The following is an 18,039-nucleotide window of genomic DNA, read 5'->3' as shown; positions in this document are numbered from 1 at the left end:
GTCACTAGCTGCCATGCACCATGATTCATTTTCTCTCCCATTGCCTCCTTTTTCTCTCGAACGAAGCATGGAAAAAAATAGCAAGATACTAGTAACTTTCAAGGTATAAAAAGCCAGCTATTGCAGGTACGCTAGACGAGGAGACAGGAAGAGAATTAGTGGTTTTGTTTATAATAAGACTTGTGGGACCTACTCAGAATCTAGTAACATGGCAGCTCTTGCATGGCACAGAAAATCAAATTTATTTCAAGATTAACCCATCAAATTTATCTACTTTGGTTGTGTTCACAAAACAGAATTCACAAATCATTTTTTTGACGGCCGCTCAACTAGCTGTTACCGATGCGACGAGCCCTTTGACCAAAAATCCATGACAGTACCAAAACATAGAGATTGCATAGAAGGTTAGCCCAAAATAAGTTGTTTTTAACACTCAGGAACTACATGCCGAGTATCATTAGGTTTTCCTATCACCATAACTGGCCCTAATGCATATATACATACAAAAACTCGAGCCCGTGACAAAAGATCCTTTAGTTTTTGCCTTGTAGTTCACAAACATCAGCAGAAAAACATAGAGCTGCAGACATTCCGGTGTAGCTCAGGAAGCTCGGGCACAGGGGTTTGCCCAGCAGAAGTTAGACCTCCATGGCTCGAGGATGTCTCTGACATGTCATCACACTTCAAGAATTGTGAAATCTGAGTTGCTGCCAAGTGAGCATAACGGACAGGAGCAACTGCAAGAGGATTATATCAATAAAAATTGCTCAACAGGAGTGGATAAAACGTGTTTGGTGCAGAACATGAAATGATAAATGGCTAGTGACAACCATTCCATTGTCAAATTCAAAATAGAAAAAAATAGCAGCAAATATAAATAAAAATGGCTAGCTTTAAGCATGGAGGTTTTCAATTCCCAATCTCAAAGTAAAGATGCATAAGCATGACAGTATAGGGATTTGTTCATTACCTACAGATATTGCTGTTGTGCTTCTTTGGTACCTGCAAAGTTTTCAACAGATTACCATAAATGGACTTCAAAATACCTTTTTAAATAACAAAGCAAACCAAGAAGAACTTACACATAAGACAAAGAGTGAATCAACTCCTGTAGATCATCAGCTGAAAAGCCAATCTCATCTAAAAGAACATGATAATGTGTTGGCCTTGTTGTTCCCTAAAAAATCAAATGGTGAGAAAATTAGATCATTAAACTAAAACTAATGCTCTCTCTCCCTATCAGTCGAGCAACCAGCATTGCCCATTTATGTTGTCCGTTCATGCATGAAAATATCCACAACTAACTACAGAAAATAAAGGAAGTTCAATGATAAAAACTCACTATCATCCCTGCATGTGCACACATGTAGAAATCATAGCTTTGTGGGTGACAAACAGCATTATCAATAACAGTTCCTGCATATTGGGAAAGGGGTGTATAAATATCACCAAAAATTAATCAAACTTGCACGTTCAATTAGAGTTTGTGAATGACAACCAGGAGGAACATTGTCTGGAGATCCATCTTGGAAAAATTTAGTGTGATGATTTTTCTGTGCAACAATAACAGTGAATTTGGGTGACCAGCTTTCATCAAGGAACTTGCATGCCTGATGAACACAAAAAGGAAGGTTATTTTCAAGAATATGTATTTGTAAACTAGTTAAAATTAACCTTTTGTCATTGGTTAGTATTTTAATAGTAAGAAACCTCAATGATTTGATCCAGCTCGATGTTGAGGACTTGATTGAACTGTGACTCACTAACTCCATCCCTTTTTCAACATTGGAACAAAAAAAAAAGAACAAAAACAAATTACAATGGGCTTTTAATGATGGAAAAAAGTTGAAGAGACAAGTTCATAACTAAAACATAAAATTTATTGCGACATAGTAACTTCCTTTCAAGGCTGGAAGAATAGGAAAAAAAATGATAATTCACAAGAATGCCAAAACATTTCAAATGCCTTATCATATGGAACAGAGACTTCAGATATAACTTTCAGCATATTCGATATGAATAATGGATCTCTTTACAATCATTAATTTCATTGAAGCAAGGCCCTCTTGCTTACAGGATCCATTATGCCAAACATAGCAAAATGTAGATGTAACAGAAGAAAGATAAATAACCAACAGTGCAAGGACCAGGAAAGCCAGTTCAAAGGAAAGGAAACTGACCTGAATATGATTATCTGAGCTGGTTTTGTTTGGCCAGAACTCCTATAGTAGTCCAACAACAATTCCCTGAAATTGATAGGATTTCAAATCTCTATCGAGGTAAAAGGGCATTTGGCTATAGAAAAAAGACAACTCTAAATGTTTAGTTAGTAGAACTTTTTTAAATGATAATGGACATAAACTGCTCACCTGACAATCCCAGAATCATCTTTCTTATCCGGTGTTAGTGTAAAAAGAGAATCTACCATCTCAACTTTTGGTGACTGACTACGCACAGAAGCTCTATAACGAGAAAGTAGAGGCCAGTTTCTAGAACTGACAACCTATGGAATTTAGAGAAAAAAAATCACATAATAGTTTTGAGATGTTGAACAAACTAAAGGGGAGATTGTAATGAAAAGACAATTTTTTGAAAAGGTCAACCTTCATGTCAGAAACAAATGAGGAATGAATTATATCCTACCGCAGCAATGGAGGGCATGTCAGACTGACCAGGCGAACCATGTGATACATCCATTCCAAATATTATTGTAGGAACCTTCGAGACGAATGGGATGTTTCGTGATTGCTCCATGGCCAACAAAGAATTCAAACCACCAAGCTATCCAGACATGGGGAAAATTTTGTTAAGTTAGAAAAATATGCTTTTGCTGTGAGTAAGAAAGAACAAGAGAAGAATACTTTGAATGATCCATAACGGAATGCTAGCTCACCTTGGCATTTATCTTCAGGAGAACATTAAGTATATACTGCTCATTAACTCTAGTGGGTGCCAGGCATTGATTGAAAATTCCATATTCTGCAAGATTCTTTCTTTTCCAAGGACCTTAAAGAACAAATTTATCAGGAAAAACAATTACTGCACAGAACATTAACTAGTTTTATTGATCAAAAGAATAATAAAAGCAACAGCAGGGATCACATATGATGACAAATTAGCTAACCATATATGTCAGAGTTCTTCCTATCAGGAAGAAGACACACGAGAAAGCGAGGAGGTGCATTTGGAAATGCTTTCTGTATCTGTTCAAACATCTTCTCCACTCGAACAAGAGGCGGTGCCCGTCGAAACTGACCATTCTCTTCAACAACATCCACTGGGTCACTTATGAGCTGCATCAAAGCAGAAAAAAGAAAAATATTTAGGACAAGGAACTAGATTCAAAGGATCATTACAAGAAACAGTGCACAAAATTTTGATAAAACCTACAATCCCTTTCATTTCTCCAAATCTTATCAAATCTCTGACTAGACCACGCACATCACAACGAGCAGAAAAGTTCACCACAGCCCAGTTTTCAATTTTAGAAGGTTCGAAAAATTTCTGCACAAGAGGTAGGTTTTTTATTATAACCACTGATACTAAAAACAAAGGTAAATTGCAGTGTAGACTAAATTCCAAAAATCACCTTATGATTAAAATTCCACCGCCCATTTCTTGGAATAACATCCTCGCCATTTCCTGCCTTTAACTGTTACAAAAGAAAAGGAAAGAAAGAACAACTCTGGTGATTCAGGGCCTTCAATGTGGACAGTGCTGACAAAATCCAATAGAACTAGAAAGAATTTGTAACAGATTACAGTATATCAATGGATAGAAGACTAGAAACCTTTGGAGCAGTTAGGACACGGCCTTGAACTTGAGTAAACTGGCTGCTGATGGTGATACCACAAGAACGCAACATTGGTTCTGCAGCATAGTTGTTGCTTTTCATAACCTGACAAAAAGTGGCAGTTTATCATAAATATGGAGCAGTATAAGAAAAAGCAATCATCCTCAATGAAAACCAATGAGCAAAGACTTACATCAGTTAAGATCCTAATTTTTTCTTGTGGTTTTTGTCTTGATTTTTCTACTAACTGTGATCTCTGAAGGACAGTTAGTGCCTTTATATAGCGTTGCAAGGGAAGCAGTGAACAAAGCTGGATATAATTCAGAAATTACATTAGCGCAGACAGAGGTCAACAAAGAAAGATGTCTGGCAGCGACAATGGAAAAAAGGAAAAGGAAAAAGATCGAGTCACCTCGACAGGAATGTAAGTGGGCCTTTTAGGCTTGCCAACATTGATGCAAGGCAAATCTCCAGAGTAGCGTAAATCTATGCTGCGATGATTTACAAAATAATGGTAAACTGTAATGTCAACACTTTCAACATCATTTCCATCAGATGCTCTTGATTTCAGAGAGAACCTACATTTTGGAAAAGAAGGCATGAGTACATGAACAAATAATAATGGATGGGCATAGTTGTATGTCAGCAACATAGCAAATGGGCAGAAATAACATAAGATGAGAACGACTAACATTTGCTCTTTGCAAGTATTTTCACTCAAGCCAGTGATTCTGTACTCTTGATTGGTAGGTGACACCCTTATCCTCAGATTTTTCAATGTTCGCTTAGCCTATCATTGCAAACATGCAGTAAGAAGCTACATGAACTTGGTAAAGTGAATTTGCTGGTGGAAACAGAATTTGTACCTTTGCCCAGTCAATCTGAAAGGGGTTTGACACATTCTGGTTGGCTATGAGAAAGTCAATAAGGGGCCCAGGCTGTATTATCGTTGTAGTCGAACCATCTGCCATGAAGAACAGATATTAGTAACATGGGAGACAGTTTGAAAAAAAATATGCTTCAAAGTGAAACTCGCCTATATTTAGGGATAATCCACCCTGCGAGGTTCTAAAGCTCGAATGAAATCCTCGGCATCCAAGGACACCTCCTCCCAGATCAACATAGTTCTTTGGATCATCATGAAAGAATGACTGGCGAACAAGAAGGCAACCCCTGATAGGCAATTACGCATATAATGAGTAAAACAAGGTAAACTAAGATAGAAAGGAAATGGTAGCTGGATCTGTACTCACTGTTTGGCTGCATGCTGTCTTAAAATGATGTCTAAGACTCTTAAGGCTTCCTGTGAGTTTTCTGATTCTTGACCACGCAAAGCAGCTGCAATAGCCTGCATAGGGATTTTGGCAGCAAAACTCATCTCCACTTTAAATGTTTTGGACTGGAATGCCCTCCTCATCCTCTTTTTATCAGTCTCGTTTGGACTTCCGTTGCCAACAGGACTGCCATTTCCAGAATTCCTGCACACAAAATAATACCATTTGTCATTTACAGTTCATAAAGAAGAGGCAAAATGCATCCACATACCTATTTGATGAGAAACTATCAAGCAAAACAGTGAATTCCATTTTGTTTCGAGGCAGAGCACCAATTGTAAATAAGCTCTTCTCCCCATCATATGCAAAGTCCTTCCCAGCAAGGTCTGAGCCATAAGTCTCATGAACTTTATCAATTAATCTTCTCCCAATGCCCTTTGCATCAATAGGGCGACCATCCTCATAAGACAAGGAAACCTAATTCAATGAAGAACAGAATTATAGGGAAGAAGAAAAGAAGAACCAAAGCAGACAGATTACACGCACAAGGAAACTCACACAGTAATGAAAAAAGTGGCCACCAGTATTAGAGATGGAAACTTTGAAATGATTAGAGAGCAGTTGTATTTTTTGCCCTCTAGACCCAACTCCACGCCTGGCAATCGGGGAACGTTTTGGTTTTGATATCTTTTTTGTTTCCTCCGGAACAGAGTCTGTTGTCAATTGAACAGGAACTACATTTGGCGGTATCTCAGGTGGAGGTGGAGGGAGGGCCTCTGGCTCGTCAGTGGATTCCATTTTGTGCCTGAGGAATGAAAAGAGACAAACATGCTAATGCATCAATTGAAACAAAGGTAAGCTATGAATCTATGAAAACATTACTGAAACCAAAAATTAGTTGAATGATCAGAAATAAATAAACCAAAATGTTCATTCCGGGATAGCAATATAAACAGCAAAACATTCAATAACTCATCAAATTCAATAAGAGAATCATGCCTAAAGCTCATTGCGTGATGCTGAGTAGAAAAAACTTCACTTTTTAAGTAAGCAGCTTCATCACTATTATTGGAATCCAATTTCATGTCCACTGATGATTCCTAACAAGACTTAAGGAGTGATTCCCAGAAATTTAGTCCATTGCTAGTGCAATTCTTCCTTTTAGACTTGCAAGCATAAAGGTGCAGATTCAAGTCTTAAGAGAGGCCACTTCACACCTGATCGTTGCAAGGTGGAACTATCTCCGAACTCCCCACCCTAACAGGGCCAGGTTTAATGGTAGGTTATATACATTATTTGCATTCCATTACACCTGGAAACTTGAATGACACCTACAATTGCTTCACAGGCAACTCAACTTAACTCGATTGGCATTGTTAGGATATGACATGATATCCATATATAAATTATGCAAAACAAGTGTTCACTTAATCAAGTTCTGTATAAAAGCAATACCCAAAATAGAAAAATCCCTACTACAACTCACGTTACAACTAAAACACCCTTGGATAGAAATAACCAGAATTGCTAAACCTTGAAAGAGAAATGACCAAAATTGTTAAGTTAACTCTAGGCTTGGAATCTGATTGGTGATAGCATGAAACAAGTCATTGTGACACACACATTCCTGTTTTTGGAGGCATAAGATTTACGCATCAGTTTGCCATCATTCAGCTATTGTTGATGTTACAATTAAACAGACTTGCTATGCACTGCACATAACTTTCACAATGAGATTTTGTTTCATAAGGCTTTTTTTTGAAGAAAAATACAAACAGAGAAAAAGAAGTCCTCTTGTAATGTTTCACAATGACTTGACAAGAACAACTCAATTTAGCAACCATTTCCATTTTACTGACTTTTGAGGATTCAGTCAACTTGGTCAAGTTCCTACTCAGCTCTACTATATACCTTACCAAAGGAAAAATAAGGAGGGCACCCACAGGTACAGTGGAGGACATGAGAGTCATTTTGGGGGAAAAAAAAAGGGTATATTAGTACTTGACACAAATCCAAACACCGTATCAAATACAGAATAAAGTATCAAACAAGAGACAAAATCTAAGACAACACTATGCTAGTAAAAAGCGCTAAGATAATACTAATAATCTATCTAAAGAACACAACAGATAAACTTAGAGAGAGAGGATGCGGGATTAAAAGACTAAAAAAGTACAAGCTCGATAGTTTCACGAGAAAGATAAGGGTATAACAATAATTTGATACTTAAGACACCTTCATACATACAATAGAAAGAAGCCCCTCATGTCTATTCTGTTATCCTCTTAAAATCCTAAACAATTTGTCCTTTGTACGGAATAAAATTTGCAACACAGGCCAGGTTTCAGCAACACTTTTCTTTTTAGAAAAAAAACCCAGAAACACAAATAGCAAGAAATTATTTCCTGTTTAAACATACAAAAAAAAAGCCTTAAAAAACAGCAAAAAACTCTTTCTCACACCTGCTGGTGAACAAAGGAAAGCCCTGTGTCAAATAGAGAAAAGAAACAAAAAAAAATGAAAAATCTGCAAACTTTTAAAGAAGAAACACCTATTAATAACAGAGAGCAGCTGTTAAATTAAGCGATATCAGTCCTTTTTTGTAACCCATTTCAATCTCATAGCCCTCGGACTTTTGCAAGTGAACCCTTGAAAAACACAAATGCTCATATGAACATGTGCTAACACACAACACATGAATTCAAAAAATGGGGTTTGTAGTTGGAAAAACAAAGAACTTGAAACTTGATCCAGTGTGTGTTAGAGAGGACTGAAGTGGTATTGTGAAGGATAAGAGTGTCTTTTTACAAAAAGCACAAAATTGTTATCTAGCAAGTCACAACAAGAATCTTTCAACCAGAGAAATGTAGATGCTTTGTTTGTGAGTGTTAAAGCCCATGAGTTAAACTGAAACCTTAAACAAAAGAAAACAAGAACATAACTTGTGTAAGAACACATTACACAAAAACAACCCAAAAATAAACAACACATGTTTCCAACGTCAGGAATCAAACTTTAAGGAAAATAAAGAGCGAGAAAAAGGGAAAGACCATGAAACCCACAACTTGAAGCAGATCAAAAACACAGAGCAATTAACATGAAATGCATGGTCAAACCATAAAAGGAATCAACTTTCTTGCTTATTTACCTGATAGTATCTAGCTAAGAAACCTTGAAATTTGAAAAGGACCAAGATTTGCGGGAGCTAAACAAAACCCAGAACTCAAAAACCTCGAAAGTAGGGGAGGGAGGGAGAGTGCAGCAGAGTAAATGGAACTTGTGGGTTCTTGTGTCGAAAAAAGGGAAAATTTTGAAAGTACAAGCAGGAACATAATCCAGTGACATAGCTGTGGTCACAGCACTTGGTAACAGAGACTGAACTGTAGTGCTGTTTACCTCTTGGTTTAATGATTCACTTGGTCCCTCTATTCTATATTTTGTATTGGTTCGATCCCTTCTCTTTTATCTACTCTATGGCATCTGACATTGCAACTTAACACCAAGATTTTACAGCTTTACGAAATAAAAAACCATATCTTCTTCAGCAACTAGCTCGTTGAGAGTGATTAAAAGTATGGTTATGGTTTTTTTTTAGAATGTTTTTTATTTTAAAATATATTAAAATAATATTTTTTTTTATTTTTTATAGATTATTTTTAATATTATCACATCAAAATGATTCAAAAATATTAATTTTAAGTAAAAAAAATTCAAAAATTGAGTCCAAATTTTTTTTGTCCAGAAAATGTTTTTAAGATCAAAAGTAGAAGGATGGTATTGAAAAACTTGAGTAAATAGACTGGAATAAAATAAAATTGAAATTAGAGGGACAAGATTCACCATTGACCCTGAAATGTGCAGTTGCCATGCGACTCTTGCCTTTGGGCAGTTAAGCATGTATTTTAAATATATATTTATTTTTTATAATTATTAAATTAATATTTTTTATAATTTTAATATACTACATCAAATATAAAAAACATTATTTTAAATTGTCTTCAATCAATAAATTCTTTTAAAAAACATCAGACAGGGATGGAAAGTGTCTCCCATCAAAAACCGCCAACTGGCTCTTGTGGTGCTTTGTCACTCACTGTCACGGTTCAAAAGTTTTTTTTAAAAAAAAAACTTTTCTTTAAAATTTATTAATTATGAGCTTATCATATTCATATTTAAGCTAATTTGTTAATTACCAATTATTGAACATTAAATAAGTGGGAACAAGATATTGTCCACTGCACAGTGAGAGGGAGAAAACCATTGGGAGTTTCGTGTATGGTAGGAGAATTTAGGGTCCGTGGATAGCATTGTTTTGAAATATAGCCTACCCTAACGGATCAACCTGAAATCTAAGCTGATTCAAGATTAGAATAGAGTCAGATTAAAAAAAATAGAAAAAATTATTACCCAGTAAAATTCAATCAAAACCTGATTGCAACTTATTAATTTTTGTTTTTTTAACTAAAATAATATCGTTTTGAATATTTTTTAAAATATGGATTAACCTGGTCGATCCGGTCAAAACCTAGAACCCAAACCTTGAACCGGGCCGGATTTAAAAACTATAGTGGATACCTTTCGTGTTTTTTTAGTTTTTTTTAATATATTTTTTATATTAGCATGTTAAAAATATTTTAAAAATCAATTTAATATTTTAAAAAATCAAGCAAGTTTTTGAAACGCACCGAATATAAGTTGAAAACTCTCTAACTAGAATGCATGTTGGTCAATACTAAGTTTATTCTCGTGTGATTCTGTGTGCATGTTTTTCCTTAAGAATTGAGTCTGAAAAATCAAGAAGTGAGGCGAATTTCTTAAACTATAAAACTAATTATATTTAGAACTTGTTTGTATTCACATTTGAAAAATACTTTTTAAAAAATATTAAATTTTTTTGTTTTTATATTGTTTTAATATGTTAATATAGAAAATAAGAAAAATTATTTTAATGCATTTTAAAGTAAAAAACACTTTAAAAAGCAACCACAACCACAATACTAATATTACTCTAAATTAATAAACTTGATTTTAATACTAGAAAACTAACCCAAAAATATATTTCCCAATAAAAAAAATAAAATATACATTTTATGAAATGTTTAGTGCACCTTGAGCTATGAAATCTACCATGTTAGATATGATATATACAAAAATAGATTTTGTTTATTTAGTATTTCAATATAAAAGTGTGTGCGTGTAAGTGTTATGTATTTTTTTTTTATGAAATTAACGGGATATAAAATAAACTTGTTTATGAAATAATTTTAATGTGAATTTTTATATTTTTAAAAAATAGAAATTAAGAGAGACACTTCCTCTATTTTTATTATTTACATCTTTTCTATCTCCAATAGAAATAAAATGCTACCTCAAGACTCAAGAACATGTCATCCTAACCTGAGGTTTAAAATTAACCTCAAAATATAATCTCAATCATTTATTTTTTAACATTACAATGCTATTGCTACCCCCCACACCAGTTTTTATAAATCTATTAAACTAAAAATTTTACTGGGCCGGGATTCACGTGGGAGAAAATGCATGATCTCTTCTGACATTACAAAAGCCCAGTCAAGTTTAACCGGAAAATTGGGCTCATCATAAGAGATACACAGGCCTAGCCCAAATTAAACATTAGTAGATAAGCCCTTGAAACAGGCCCAAAACCGCTTAAACCTGATGGGCCACTCATTGTCGCTTAAGCTGACTGCTGAGGTTTTTCCAAAACCCTTCTCTCTCCTTGCCATCTTACATTTTCCTTCAACCCTACAGTCCTCTGATTGGGATCAGGCATGCAAGGCATGTGCAATCATGTGATGTCCCTGGAGGTGAATTTGAGCTGTATGACCACCGTAAAGGCCTTGAATCTTCCTTGTTGAACCATGTTTTGTTGCTGGAAACTCCCATAAGCTAAAATTTTCTTGTAATGAAGCTGGGACTTTGGAGGTTTACGAAATATAAGATAATTCAAACATTCATCCAGCTAATAGTTGATACCAGATGGTGCTATTTCTAGAGACACTGCTTGGCCTATAATAGTGTTCTTTACCATAAGCTCGTGTAGTAGTTCATCTATTACCACCAACCTCCCCAGGAGGATTTGTGGTTTAGATGTTTATTCAATCATTAATCAATGGAACTTTTTTTTATGGCCTGTCTGTTCTTTTCTACTCTGGTATAGGCTAGTTATATTTTGTCTGTCCCATCTCCCAACACAATAGTTTCATTGTTCCATGGGCAGAAAAATGGCCTGTTCCTACTGAGAGCTTGAGGCCCGGAAGAACCAATCAAAGCAGTTGAAGAAAATATACATGGATATGGCACTGCAGAAGGAATTACAGGTATCCAGTTCTTGCTTTTACTTACGATATTAGGTTATTCATAAAAATTTTGGAAAATGAATCTTCCATTTCATAACAGAAAAAGGGACAAAAGCGCAAACTGCGTGAAGATGAGATTGATTGTCCACCTAGAAAACCAGTATTCAAGTGGCGTCCAGAACGAAAGCGGTGAAAGGTGTGGTCTTGAGCTGTTGGCCGCTTTATCAATCTGTTCATGCACCTCTATTAAGCTCGTGCATTTGAATAATATTTTCAGGAATGATGCCGTGAAAGAAGTGAAATTCCTTCAGTTGGATTGCCAACCAAGCGTGGCAATGTGGCAGGATAAGCTCCATGTCAGCTGGAAGAACTGACTGTCCAATTAAGAGGATGTTGATCTCAGCTGCCGGTGCACCTAGGAGTTTTGATCATCATTTTTCAATCTGTCATCCGTGTCACTCCTTTACATCCTTAATCCTGTAGTTTTTAACGAAATAAGAAGCAAGCAAAACATGCAATCAGCTCTTAATTAAGGGCAGCATTTTGAACTTTTAATACGTACGTGTGACAATGTACAAATACCTAAACCTGGAACATGCAATCAGTTCTAACAATCATTTCTTTTGATTGGAACAAAAACTTGATTCTAGAAATGTATTCAAAATATTTAACATTGAAGATTGCCTAAAAATTGAAATCTCACGACTCGAAATCACAAAAGAAGAAGAAGAAAAAGTGATGCCCAATACTGTCTGGAACTCAGTTCTAGCAAGACCTATAGCAAACTGTGTCGGATGAGTATGTACCATGTAGGACTCATACTATCAATCGGGGGAATGGTGAATGTAATTGTCATGGCAATTATTTGAAGATTGGATTTCTGACCAAATATAGCTAGAATTTACTATGGGAATGCCTCTCGTAATATTAAAATTGATACACAAATGCGATTCTGCATGAGCGAGCAATAATGCTGACAGATTTCAGGAATCCAAGTTTAAAACATGGCAATCTCTCAGCAAATCAAACACCACCACACTAGCAGAAGCCAGTAAGTTGAAGTATGGTCTCAATATTAAAGGGGAGAATGCGTTCATCAGTCATCGCTGAACTTGAAGTCTGCATCCTTAATCATCACACCTCTCACGCAAAGAATGAAAATGTTCTTGAAATGAAATCCCAAACTTAAAGCATGCTGTCACTTCAAGAATCTGGAAGCTATATGCTCAGCAATAGCCATACTTGCAGTTAGGCCAGGGGACTCAATTCCAAAGAGGTTAACAAGACCAGGCACCCCATGGATATCCTCTCCCTGCTTGAAAAACAAAAAATTCATAATCCATAATCCAGCATGTATTCTGCCCTCAAACACTAACGAGAAGTTAAAGATGCCTGTGAAATCTGAAACTATAAAGGGGTAACAAAGAAAATATGACATGGTGCTTGATTCAATGTTGCTCATAAACTTGGCAAACAAATCAGTTAGACATGTTCGCGATCATGTGAAGCTGAGTTTCAGTCTTCTAATCTAAAACAGGAGTCAACTTCTTAGGAGTTAAAATCATGTTAGCAAGCTGTATGAGAATGTGCACTGACATGGAAGTGATGATTCACAAGAGAAACGAGAGTGCTCAAATTACCTGTATTACAAAGTCGATAGGAGACTGTCGAGGACCAGAAATTTTCGGTCGAATCCCTGAGTAGCCTGGCTGCAGTGATCCATCCTTTAGATTTGGATAGTACTTTCTTATCTCTGGGTAGAATCTCTCTGCACGACTGGCACTTACGGAATAATCATACCTGGAATCAAAAAATACAATAACTAAATTCTATCCACAGAAGATGCTAAATTCAAATGAAAAAAAAGGCTTCTGCATGCTTATTGTCCATCCGCAGCAGCATTGGCATGAAGTTCATTCTATTTGTTAACCAATTTAAACATTTCATTTGAAAGTTAAAATGCATCTCTTATAAGCAATTAAATTCAAGTTCTTGCTCAAATGCCTAGGAGAACAAAAGGGAATGATGTAAGGAAACCAATAAAACAGAGTTCTGTGGCTCAAAACAAGTAAATTAACATGTGTAGCATAGGTATGTGCTCAAGTATGTCTGTGTTGTTACATGAAGGAACAATACTGCTACAGTTTGAGAGAAAATCGCTCCTCATGCCGGCTATCAAATCAATACAAGACGATTTGTGAAGCATTCAGAAGAATTTAACAAACACAGTTGTCTATAATTCATATTAATGCTACAGAAGAAGAATTCAAAAGGAAGAATCTTCCTTTAAATTCTCTCCTTCACAGGAGCATGCAATTAAGTTACTGATGATAATAACTAGGCTGCTCAGCTTTTGAAAAAGGCTCTAAATCATGTAGAGAAAGAACAATGGACTAACGAAAGGCTACTTATTTAGAAAGCTTGATACATCATCTATGCCATCAATCCATTCAACATCCGGGCCAAACTTGAGTTGGCCATCCAAATCCAGAGTAACATGCACCCCAAGGCCGCCATCCTCAGGTATAGGATATATCAAATGTTCAAAAGGAGGAACTTTTGTACTTGATAAGGTGAAGTAGCAACCACGAGCAAAGAACCCTGGAGGAATTATACCATTATCTAGGCCATGAAATCTCTTTGCAAGGGCCAGGGAACTCAATCCTGCAGAATTCACTACAAGCTTAGGAACAAGTACAAGCTCTGGATGCAATGGATAGTCTCCATTCCAATTCTCAAGATCTTTGCTTTCAACAATATAGAGGTGCAGGCAATTCCCTTCCAGATGGCCACCGATGACTGTAGAGTTATAAGAGAAAGTTGTTCCATTATTTTCAGCTTCTCCCTGGATTCAAATTGGGTTGATATCCCTGTAAGCAACCATGACTCACAAAGTATAGAAGATATAACCATACTTCTATTTTAGAATGTCATATAGAAAGATTCGACACATACCACTAAAGATAGCATTAGTGAATGAGAATCAACAATTCCAGAAACAGGTGATAGCAATGCTTTCTTGCATTGCAATTCAGGTTCCATTTTCATGGCTTCAAAACCCTCCAACATCTTTAAATTATCAACCCCATTTTGAGTTCCACGATTCATTAACTCATTTAACTTCGAAATCTCCAATGGCCCAGTTGCAACTATTAGCTTACCTATCTGTTTACATGGCACCCCATGTTCGTAGCAATATCTGTACAGCAATTCTCTTCCCCTCACACAAAATAAAGCCTGTCCAAAAATAAGAAAATCCATCTTGATTTCCCTCAAACACAACACTGCATAACCATTAAAACAACTATATACACTTAGCAATGGTCTTTTCCTATAAAAGAATCTAAACTCATTTCTCTCTTATCCTGACACATGCAAAATGCATCCTTCACATGTAAATCAATTATCAGTTCAGCAACCATCAATGATATTTGAGCAAATTATAACTTTGTCAACAAAATTAAGGTTATCCCCTCTAATTTTTAAAATTACATCTTAATTCCTTGACCAACTATGACTACCAACTTGTTTGTAGTTTTTTTTGGTTTATCAGAAGGTCAAAGGACCTTAAGCTATACAAATGGAGCAGTTCTCATATAACTAGAAGAAACCGCAACTACTTGGATCAGAACCTTCTTCACTCAAGGAAATTACTGACTACTATCAAAGTATATGCTCAGGACCTAAGCAATGGATAGCCAAATGAAGGGCTAAATTATAAACAAATATGAAAGCATAGGAATGAAATATTGGGTTTTTGACAGGAGGATTCGCTTATTAATAACTTGAAAATACAAGAACTAAGTTATAATCTATTCATGATACTTTAATAAGTAAAGAGATGGGGTGTGACCTTGAGAGAATCAGGAGGGTAGTAGATGCCAGCATGAATGACTTCACTGTTGCGAGAACTGGTGCCAGTGCCAAAAGTGGAGGCAGAGTCAAGGACCAAAACCTCTCTGCCTTTGGAAGCAAGCTCTCTAGCTATTGCTATCCCCACCACTCCTGCTCCTATAACCACACAGTCTAGTTTCTCTGTAGGGACATCTTCTTTCTTGATTTGGGTGCTCAAATTCTTGATTGCTTGAGCCTGTGAGATTGTTGCTGTTCTCTTTAAGCTTTGAAGTGTTCGCTTCAACCGCAGCAGCATCTTTCTTTCTTGGCCTTCTCTTTGAAAACGAAAGTTCTCTGTTCGTGTGATGTGCCATATGTTATTGGCAATTTTATATGTTCAAGGTTATGTTTTTGTTAGTAGATGTATAAAAAGTACAAAAATGTTTTTAATTATAAAAAATAAAGATAAAAATATAAAAATAATTTTATATTTAAAATAATTTTAAAATGAATATATATATTTTTAAAACGGAAATGAAAGAAGACAACGATAATTTATTTGTAAATTATATATATATAATTGTTCTATCTAAAAAAAATTGATTTTTATATTGACAAGTTTTATTTAATAAATTTTTTTTATAATAATAATATTTTTAATAAATATGTCTAAAAAAATTTATCCCGTTTAAATTTTTTTTATTTGGTTAATTTTCAACTTTTTTTTTTGTTTATTCTAGAATGTTTTGGATTGATATATGATTTATAAATATTTTTATTAGATGTTTTGGATAAAGATATATTAAGAAATCATTTTTTAGACTCGAAACCCCATCCATTTCCTGATTCTCTAGCTATCACAATAATAATCAAATTATAAGTAGTAGCAATTATCTAGGTGGTAGCCCAGTGGTAAGAACTTAGGATTAAAAGGTTTGTTTTCTATGTGATTTTAGATTCAAACCTGTAGTTGCTCATATGATAACCACTGGAGGCTTACATGACCGTTAACTTCAGAGCCCGTGGAATTAGTCGAGATGTGCGCAAGCTGGCCTGAACACTCACATTAATCTAAAAAAAAAATTATAATTAGTAGCAAGTGACATATTTTTGAAAACATGGTTTGAATTTTTTAAAAAGTCAAATTATTATCTATTGTCTTTTAATTTATCAAATATATTAAGTTACATTAGAAGAGTTTTCAAACAATTTAATTTGAAATTCTTAGTAGACAAGTAGTAGGGGTAAGAGCTTTCAAATTTATCTTCTTGAACCAGTTTTATTAATAATATCAAAAAATTTCTCTTGATATAAATATTTATTAAGAACCAGGAATTGTAATTTTTAAAAAAATTAGCCCAAATCCAAATTAAATCCATTCGATTCACTCTAGGTCAGTTTTTTACTTTGAAAATTGAAAAACCCGATAACCCCAATAAAGTTACGCTAGCAGGGGAGAAGGTTACTTGGTCTGGTACAGGAAACAGGGAAAAGATACTAAAAGAAAACGAAGTTCCAGTTTCATACAATATTTTAAGAAACAAAAATACTTGTAATCACCAAAAAAATTCAACAAGAAAATCCAAAAAAAAAACCCAATAAATACAAGATTTAGAATGGTTTAATACTTTCAAATCCTAAACTCCTTTTCTTATAAAAACAAAAAAGAAAAATTCCATCTAGTAGATGATTGAATGATAAGAACTTCAGATTATGAGGTTTGTATTTCCTATGATATTCGAGTCTGTAATTATAAATATAATAGTTACTGGAAACTTACATAATTATTAATTTCAGGATTCATTATATAAATTTAAATACATGCAAATTAATCCGAACATCTATATTAATTAAAAAAAATATTAAATCTAATTTCCAAGGCCTTGCTCATCGTCAAGGCAGGTACAAAAACTTCAATCAAAATGCTCTCTGCTGATGTCTTGATGGATTTTTACTTTTGGGCGGCTCTAAGAACATGCTTCTGAAATGGAACTAAATGAAATCGAACGAAAAAAACAAATCTTCGTCTCTTCGATGCAACACAGCAGGAGGCGCCGCCGTTCAGATAAGAAGCGTAGGCCGTAGTCCAGATTGTACAGAAAAATCTGGAGAATGAATCTTCAAAATCGGATTTAATAGCAGCAAAACAAGCTTCTGAGAAGGAATTGCATGAAGTAATTAGGTAGATCATCGCAAGACTTGTGGATAGAAGAATACCAAACATGCTGATCAGAGCATATTGTCTTTATGCCTACAGCATTTGTTCACATTCATTTCTTGACTAAATTAATCTTTCTCCTTTTTCTCTGTTGAATTGAAGACCTTTTTTCAAAAACGTGTAAAACTGTATGATGGATGGCTTGTCCAAAATATATGAAAATTAGCCTAAAATACTTTAATGATTAAAATGAAAATTTTGGTGGAAATCAAAAATAATTTCTTAAAAATTATGCTAAATATTAAAAAAAAACTCAAAAAATACACATGGATCGTTATATAATTTTTGAAGTGAAATCCAATTGTAGATTCCACAAATTTAAAAATCCACGTGTATTTTTCGAGTTTTTTATTATTATATTTTTCAAATATTTAGCATTATTAATAAAATGTCTGTTTAGTTCCACTATAATCACAACTATATACAAGTATTTTAACAAATAAATATATAAAATGCATTGTCGGTATATAAATTATCATAAAAATTTTAATTTAATTTTTTATTGATATTATTAAATTTGACTTGATAGATCCAGTAACTTGTTGACATGAGATATGATAAGGGCCTGATCATATCTATACGGCTAATCGCGTTTCAAAT

At 34.7% G+C, this 18,039-nt stretch overlaps 2 protein-coding genes and 1 long non-coding RNA gene across 5 annotated transcripts; 1 reads left to right on the top strand and 2 right to left on the bottom strand.

Moving 5' to 3' along the window:
* Nucleotides 1–371: 371 nt before the first annotated feature.
* LOC133687997 (protein argonaute 4A-like) lies at nucleotides 372–8,439 on the bottom strand. 2 transcript variants are annotated; one of them, XM_062107361.1, is made up of 23 exons: nucleotides 8,216–8,439; nucleotides 5,626–5,872; nucleotides 5,339–5,544; nucleotides 5,047–5,271; nucleotides 4,830–4,966; nucleotides 4,660–4,757; nucleotides 4,486–4,583; nucleotides 4,206–4,371; nucleotides 3,987–4,103; nucleotides 3,791–3,898; nucleotides 3,590–3,652; nucleotides 3,391–3,504; nucleotides 3,125–3,293; nucleotides 2,894–3,006; nucleotides 2,644–2,781; nucleotides 2,370–2,503; nucleotides 2,181–2,246; nucleotides 1,711–1,774; nucleotides 1,499–1,610; nucleotides 1,343–1,416; nucleotides 1,083–1,177; nucleotides 971–1,002; nucleotides 372–737 (listed from the first exon to the last, which is right to left on the bottom strand). In XM_062107361.1, the coding sequence occupies exons 2-23, from the start codon at nucleotides 5,863–5,865 to the stop codon at nucleotides 562–564; spliced, it is 2,745 nt and encodes a 914-aa protein (XP_061963345.1). In that variant the 5' UTR covers nucleotides 5,866–5,872; nucleotides 8,216–8,439; the 3' UTR covers nucleotides 372–561. The 2 variants fall into 2 exon arrangements, with proteins under 2 accessions (XP_061963345.1, XP_061963346.1); XM_062107362.1 differs by lacking the exon at nucleotides 8,216–8,439 and adding an exon at nucleotides 7,619–7,799.
* Nucleotides 8,440–10,817: 2,378 nt separating this feature from the next.
* On the top strand, nucleotides 10,818–11,942 carry LOC133688423 (uncharacterized). Its single transcript, XR_009841141.1, has 2 exons — nucleotides 10,818–11,408; nucleotides 11,488–11,942. It is a non-coding gene; the product is annotated as an uncharacterized LOC133688423 (long non-coding RNA).
* A 345-nt stretch (nucleotides 11,943–12,287) lies between these two features.
* Nucleotides 12,288–15,596, bottom strand: LOC133688422 (L-2-hydroxyglutarate dehydrogenase, mitochondrial). 2 transcript variants are annotated; one of them, XM_062107901.1, is made up of 5 exons: nucleotides 15,241–15,596; nucleotides 14,343–14,624; nucleotides 13,796–14,232; nucleotides 13,028–13,187; nucleotides 12,288–12,702 (listed from the first exon to the last, which is right to left on the bottom strand). In XM_062107901.1, exons 1-5 carry the CDS (start codon nucleotides 15,535–15,537, stop codon nucleotides 12,586–12,588), a joined length of 1,293 nt encoding a protein of 430 aa, XP_061963885.1. In that variant the 5' UTR covers nucleotides 15,538–15,596; the 3' UTR covers nucleotides 12,288–12,585. The 2 variants fall into 2 exon arrangements, with proteins under 2 accessions (XP_061963885.1, XP_061963886.1); XM_062107902.1 differs by having other exon boundaries at nucleotides 12,288–12,699.
* Nucleotides 15,597–18,039: the final 2,443 nt, after the last annotated feature.

The sequence above is a fragment of the Populus nigra genome, chromosome 3 (assembly GCF_951802175.1).
Source record: "Populus nigra chromosome 3, ddPopNigr1.1, whole genome shotgun sequence".
In the NCBI taxonomy this organism is placed as follows: Eukaryota; Viridiplantae; Streptophyta; class Magnoliopsida; order Malpighiales; family Salicaceae; genus Populus; species Populus nigra.
The sequence above is the reverse complement of the archived record's forward strand: the minus strand, read 5'-3'. Positions and strand labels throughout refer to the sequence as shown.

Coding starts and splice junctions, on each gene's coding strand:
- LOC133687997 (XM_062107361.1), bottom strand. CDS start 5,865: ATGGAATCCACTGACGAGCCAGAGGCCCTCCCTCCACCTCCACCTGAG. Junction 4,584..4,659: donor TTCAGATTGACTGGGCAAAG/GTACAAATTCTG, acceptor TTGCAATGATAG/GCTAAGCGAACATTGAAAAA. Junction 1,417..1,498: donor TCCAGACAATGTTCCTCCTG/GTTGTCATTCAC, acceptor CCCAATATGCAG/GAACTGTTATTGATAATGCT.
- LOC133688422 (XM_062107901.1), bottom strand. CDS start 15,537: ATGCTGCTGCGGTTGAAGCGAACACTTCAAAGCTTAAAGAGAACAGCA. Junction 14,233..14,342: donor CACTAATGCTATCTTTAGTG/GTATGTGTCGAA, acceptor ATTTGAATCCAG/GGAGAAGCTGAAAATAATGG. Junction 12,703..13,027: donor CTATCGACTTTGTAATACAG/GTAATTTGAGCA, acceptor TTGTTTTTCAAG/CAGGGAGAGGATATCCATGG.